The following is a 6,716-nucleotide window of genomic DNA, read 5'->3' as shown; positions in this document are numbered from 1 at the left end:
ATCCATCAGATGATACAAGTGTTGTGAACAGCTGTGATCCACTAAGTATCTGTTATGGTTATGGATGGGAAACACTCCCCAACTGACCCTATTGGTTGATAGGTTGTTAAGTTGTCGTTTGACATCAGTCTGTGTAAGTGAACTGTGGGCGGTTCGCTGAGGACAGCTACATTAGGCGCAGGCAACAGCAGAGAGCTGGACACAGCAAGCAACAGATGCTGCAGAAGGACACAGTCTCAACAAGAAAAGCTTCCAGCAAGAAGAGGAGGAAGAAGACTGTATTGGAGGTTAAGACAGGGAGCAGACAAGAACATCTGCTTTCTTCACTTCCAGTCCAGAGTGAGATCGCAGTCTAAAGAAGGAAGGTAACAACTGTGTCCAGTTTTGTGTTATCAACTTGACTCATTTTGAAATTTATGCCGGATTATGAAGGCTAACCAGCCCAGATCTGCTCAAAGAGATTGTGTGAAAGTCTAAAAGTGTGACCTCTTCTTGCATCAACAAACGTGTGCTCATATTAGTGTGTTAATATTTATGCTTTGAGGCTGATGTGTCCTATGTGGATAACGAAAAAGAGAGGACATTGTGTCCCCTTTGAGTGATGGTGACTGCAAGATGTAGCAACAAATGAGAAGTCACTAATCCCTCTTATCTATTACAAAAGATTAAAACAACATGGACCACTGCCACATATAAAGTACACATACTCAGACTTTAAAATACTTGGTCATACATAATTCTTCTAGCAACTAGAATACTGTTTTATTCTTTCTTCATCTCCACATCGCTCTCTGTTAGGTCTTGCATCCAAAAGAGAGTCACATCTCTTCACAAATATCTGCAACCTTCCTCCTTCTCCTTTCCTCAGCAGCAGATCCCTCTGCTCCTCGCCTGCCTCGCCTGTCTTGTCTGTCCGAGACGCTGCCATGGACCGCTCAACTCAGGAGCTGTTCCTCAACTTCATGATCGTCTTAATCACCGTGCTCCTGATGTGGTTGCTGGTGAAAACATACCAGGACTAAAAAAACATGGAGCAACATGAGGGGATAGAGAGATGATGGAGGGGGGCCAGCACAAGGCTTTATAAGACCGTAAGACTTTGTTGCTGATTAGAAATTGTCCAGTGTTCACATCCTTGAATTTATTTAGTCTACGGTCACTGGTCTGATTCAAAGTTCCAGTATCCATATGAGATCAAATGTCATTGCTAAAGCCAGGGGCGAGATGTTTTCTAGAACCTTCCTTTGAATGCCTGACAGAAGCCGAAGGGAGAAATCCTAGTATAGTTCTGAGGGTGGCTAAAAATAAATGAATGATTTAATTGTTCACAGTGGAAACCTTAAATGTGACAGCTAGAAAACACTGCACTGGACCATGCTGTTGTGTTTGCTCTGTTTTTCCAAAGCAATGATTGCGACAGAATATTCTCTCACAAAACAAGACGTCAATACAAATATTGAAGCAGCACGTTTATGTTCACTACTTGCCATTAAACAGTCTTTTACTCGTTCTGTTTTGTAACACAGGCTTGTTACACCATGAAGCCCATATTTTTCTCCTTCAGGTTTTAGAAGCTGTGTGGAGTGTTTTCCTATCAGGGACAGTTAAATATTTCAACACACAAACGTGGAATTGTTGTGCACGTCATGAGAGGAGATAGTGGACATGCATGGATACATAACGGTATAGAAGCAGGATAAAGGCAAGTTTGTTTTTTTACGGTAGGACTGACAGGAATGTTTGAGCTCAGTTTTAAATAGCACTGCATATTATCAACTGTCCTTCAGCAAGAAATCAGAAGAATCAGAATCAGAAAATACTTTATAGCCAAGTATGTTTGTACATACAAGAAATTATGCATAAACAAATAAAATAAAATAAAACAAAATAAAATAAAATAAAATAAAATAAAATAGTAAATATGGAACTCGGCTCTCAAATATACAAAAAAATATATACACTGTATATTGGGGTGGGGGGCGGGGGTGGGGGGGCTTGGCATTGTTCAGCAGACGCACTGCGGATGGGAAAAAACTGTTCGCCATGCGAGTGGTCCTGCACTCGATGGATCGCAGAGGCCAGAGGGGAGTATTTTAAATAGTCTGTGTCCAGGGTGAGAGGGATCAGCCACAATCTTATGCATCTCAGTTAGCTAATTAGGAGTTAGGAAACCAGGACCATTAGAAGTGAGGTTGATTGTTTTATATCCCATGTTGTTGGTACACTGCAAAAAAAAACAACTTGTATTTTTTGGGCTAAAACAGTAATTGAAGTTGGTCAAACTTGAAAATATAAATTATTGACATTTAAGGCAATAATGTTAGTTCGCACAACAAAGCAAGCCAGTTGTTTTCTCCAAAACTATTTGGTTAGTTATTAATACTTGTATCCTCAAGTTGGGGTTCAATACAAGGGACAACAATTCTGCCAACTCTTATTTCTTTGTTGAGAAATGCGGGAAAGCCAACTTTCAAAATTGGCACTTTTCACTTGAAGTCTCATTGTGGTTGTGCTGCCTCGAGCTGTAGTCCACACAGGTAAGTTTTAACCAACATTTAATTAAATTAAGTTAAAATGATACGGGAATTTTATTCGGAGGAGTGTTGTGCAGTATGTTGTAGATGAATAGAGAAGGCATCTTACACATTTTCAAAAATGGCCCTGCTCATAAAAATCGGCACAGAGATAATGGTTTCCTATTTCTTATTTAATACAGATACAGATACAGATACAGAAAGCTTTATTAAGTAATTAGTAATGACTGACTAATGAATAGATCCCTTGGTCCATCTCCCAATCTCGGTCCAGGTGACAGACATTTGCATTGTTCTGGGCTTCAGCAGGCGTGCAGGTTAAGGCCACAGGACAGAAGCACCAAACCTCGTCAGTGGTATTGTGAAAGGGTTTGGCCACATGCCGATGGATTGCCTGGCAATAGTTCCCCCGACAACCACCTGTGACAAACATCTTGGATTCATGAGATAGGAGAAAAGATAGTGAATGTTTAGAACTTGACTAAAAGATACATGTTGAGCGTCTGATCTCAGACAGGCCTTTCAACACATTGACCTGAGAGCAGTGATGGAAATGGACTCATAGCTCGTCGGTCTGAATTTTTTAAATGTGAGTGGAGGGATTGTTAGAGCTCCGTGGCCTGGTTTAATAATCTCATTATTCTCATATTTATTATTACCTTGTGCCAACAAATCATCACATTAACAGCACCATCCACCGTTCATCATGGTCCCCAAATTTACTGTTAAATGACCACTGTGTATGATTTTGCGGCATATATGCGGCATTTTGCGGCTACTTAATCTTGCTGAGAGAGGTCAGGAGAGCTGAGTCATACTTAGTTACAATTTAACAGGTTTGGGAACTGTTCATCTCTAAAAATGAACAAAAAACTTTTGTATTTGGGTCAGTAACTATTTGGTCAAGCAGAACTAATGCAATATACACCCATGACCACCCATGACCACCTGCCTAATATTGTGTAAGTCCTTCAAGTTGTGATGTGAGGCCTCTATAGATTGGACTAAGCAACTGAATTAAGATTAATACTAGGGAATGCTACAGTTCTATCAACAAAATAATCTATTTGAGTTGGAGTTAAATTTTGGTTGCTGTCGGCCAAATCATTGGCACATGGCACTGAGGTAAATAATAAAGGCATAATTCCTTATATTTAGTTTCAGCATCATCAGATAAGCGTCTACTGTGAAATTGTCTTTCCAATTTCTGTGTAATCCAGTATTGTAAATTTGAATGTTATGAGGAAATGATCTAAGCTGTGACTAAAACAATGACAGGTGGGTGATACATATCTAAGTTTCCCAGCAGAACATTGTATTGTCACAAGATGGTCAATGTTATTTACTTCTCATGTCAGTGGTTTTAATGTTATGCCTGACTGGAATACATTCACATGGGCATCCACAAAGAAAACGTGATTCATCAGACCAGGCCACCTTCTTCCACTGATCTGTAACTCATCTGTTGGATCGGACTCCATGCGATAGACTTCGCTCCACATATGCATCAACAACCTTTGGCTGCCCATGACCCAGCTTCGCTGCTTCTTCTTCCTTGGATTCGCTTTTGATAGCTAGTGACTACTAAAAAGGACCGGGGCTTCAGAAAGGTCAAATAAGTTTTGAATTACAAATTGATTGGCTCTGTTAAGGAGAGAGGCTGAGTCGTACACCTCAGCAAGGGACAAGAGGGATAGGCAGTTACAGAGATTCATGGTACCTATCAAGAAGTCACTGCATGCTCTGGACAAGACTGATACCTGCAGACACAATGGTAATAGGGATAAAATATGGTGCTTATAAAAATAACTGTGTGCTTAGAAACACATATTATAAACACATATTATAAAGCAAAAGATTATAATATCCACCACCCACACACACACATATATATATATATATATATACACACACACTACCGGTCAAAAGTTTTAGAACATCACATTTTTTCCAGTATTTTACTGAAAATTATTCAGTTTAGTGTCTCATTGCACTCTGAAATGAAAGCATAGAACAAATAAGCAATTTGAGTTAAAAAAGAAATCATGGAATCAATTTATAGACCAAAATGTATTCTAAACTTTTGACTCATCAAAGTAGCCACCTTTGGCAGATATAACAGCTGAACACACTTGTGGCATTCTTTCTACAATAGAAATCAAATATTCTTCAGAAAGTTCTTCCCAAGTCTGTTGCAGAAGTTCCCATAAATGTGTAGCACTTGTAGGTTGCTTGGCTTTCAATCTTCTGTCCAGTTCATCCCAAACCAGCTCGATGGGGTTTAAGTCTGGAGACTGTGCTGGCCACTCCATGTTTTCAAGCTTACCATCTTGTTCTTTTTTCCTGAGGTAGTTCTGGCATAGCTTGGACTTGTGTTTTGGGTCATTATCTTGCTGTAGGATGAACCTCTGACCAACTAGGTGCATACCAGAGGGTATTGCATGGCGCTGCAGAATGCTATGGTAGCCGTTTTGGTTCAGGGTGCCTCTCACTCTGTACAAGTCACCGACCCTGGATCCAGCAAAACAGCCCCAGACCATGACACTTCCTCCTCCATGTTTGACAGTTGATGTCACACACTGTGGAACCATCTTCTCGCCTACTCGACGGCGTACAAAGATCCTGCGTGATGAACCGAAGATTTGAAATTTTGATTCATCAGTCCATAATACCTTCTTCCAGTCTTCAGTAGTCCAATGGCGGTGTTTCATGGCCCAGGCGAGCCTCTTTGTCTTAGTCTGACATCTCAGCAATGGCTTTCTTGCTGCAACTCGTCCTGTCAAACCTGCAGTTCGAAGTCTTCTCTTCACAGTTGAAACTGAGACTTGCTTACTACGACCACTATTAAGCTGTGCTTGAAGCTGTTGTCCTGTGAGCCGCCTATCACACAAGCTGTTAACTCTCAGAAACTTGTCCTCTGATTCAGTTGTGGCTTTGGGTCTGCCAGACCTCTTCCTGTCAGAGTTTCCCCCAGTTTCTGAGTGCCTTTTGATGGTGAAGAAAACTGTACTCACCGACACCTTGACTTTCTTTGCAATTTCCCTGTAGGAAAGACCTACATTTTTAAGTGTTATGATGGTCTGTCTCTCTTCCAGAGGTGGGGCCTCCATAGATTGGACTTACTTGTCCAGCACATGCTACAGATGCTTGATTTGATTAAGATCTGGGGGGAGTTGGAGGCCAAGTCAACACCTCAAACTCGTTGTTGTGCTTCTCAAACCATTCCTGAACCATTTTTGCTTCATGACAGGGTGCATTATCCTGGTGAAAGAGGCCACAGGGATCACGTATTCTCCAGATAGGTGATGCACACGCACCCGGGATCCTGTTTCTGGTTCACCACTATTCCGTTCTTGGAATACTTTTGACAAATATTGACCACTGCAGGCTGGGAACAGCCCACAAGAGCTGCAGTTTTGGAGATGCTGTGACCCAGCCGTCTAGAAATCACAGTTTCTCAAACTGATTTGTTCTGCTTCTAATGCATCAACTTTGAGGACAAAATGTTTACTTACTGCCTATTATTTTCCTCACAGGTGAAGTGAATAACACTGATTATCTCTTCATCACAGCACCTGTGGTCATAATGTTATGCCTGATCAGTGTACTTTCACATGGCTTCTAGGGGAATCTGGGGCCGTATTCCTAAAGATTCTGAGAATCCTCTCAGAGAGCTCCTAATTTAGCCTAAAAATTCCTAGCTAGGAGTCTTAGCTTAGGAGTGATTCCAGAAAATTCTTAGAGAACTCTGAGCAAGGAATGGACAGAAACTATTATCTTAGTGAGGAGGTGTGGTTGACCCTGTTGCTAGGTACGAGTCATTATTTCAGAAGGTGTGATTGGTTGATCCTAAAAGCTAGATAAAAATACACTTTTGGTGATAATTGGCCTAGAATGGACGTCAAATCAATAGATTTAATAACAGAATCTAATCTCTATGAAGACTGTGTAATTATAAATAATACTTTACATGAAAATAAATAAATAGTAAGCTATACTTTAAAAAGTATCCTATAAAATGTGCGATTAAACTCAGGCCCACTTGCACAGTATTCACATGCTGATAGTTCTATTTATTTGCTTCCATTCATTTACCATGCTGGTCATTTTTGCCCTTCATCCATTTGGTATTAATGAGGGTAAAGTGGCTCAGCTTTCATCAATTTCTGTGATTGCTAACCA

General features: G+C 40.6%; 1 protein-coding gene across 1 annotated transcript; it reads left to right on the top strand.

The window, feature by feature from the left end:
• The first annotated feature begins 292 nt into the window (after window positions 1-292).
• Window positions 293-1,141, top strand: sln (sarcolipin). The gene has a single exon (XM_084558855.1). The coding sequence runs from the start codon at window positions 927-929 to the stop codon at window positions 1,020-1,022; it is 96 nt and encodes a 31-aa protein (XP_084414981.1). The 5' UTR covers window positions 293-926; the 3' UTR covers window positions 1,023-1,141.
• The last annotated feature ends 5,575 nt before the right edge of the window (window positions 1,142-6,716 follow it).

The sequence above is a fragment of the Chelon labrosus genome (assembly GCF_963514085.1).
Source record: "Chelon labrosus genome assembly, chromosome: 13".
Taxonomy (NCBI): domain Eukaryota; kingdom Metazoa; phylum Chordata; class Actinopteri; order Mugiliformes; family Mugilidae; genus Chelon; species Chelon labrosus.
The sequence above is the reverse complement of the archived record's forward strand: the minus strand, read 5'-3'. Positions and strand labels throughout refer to the sequence as shown.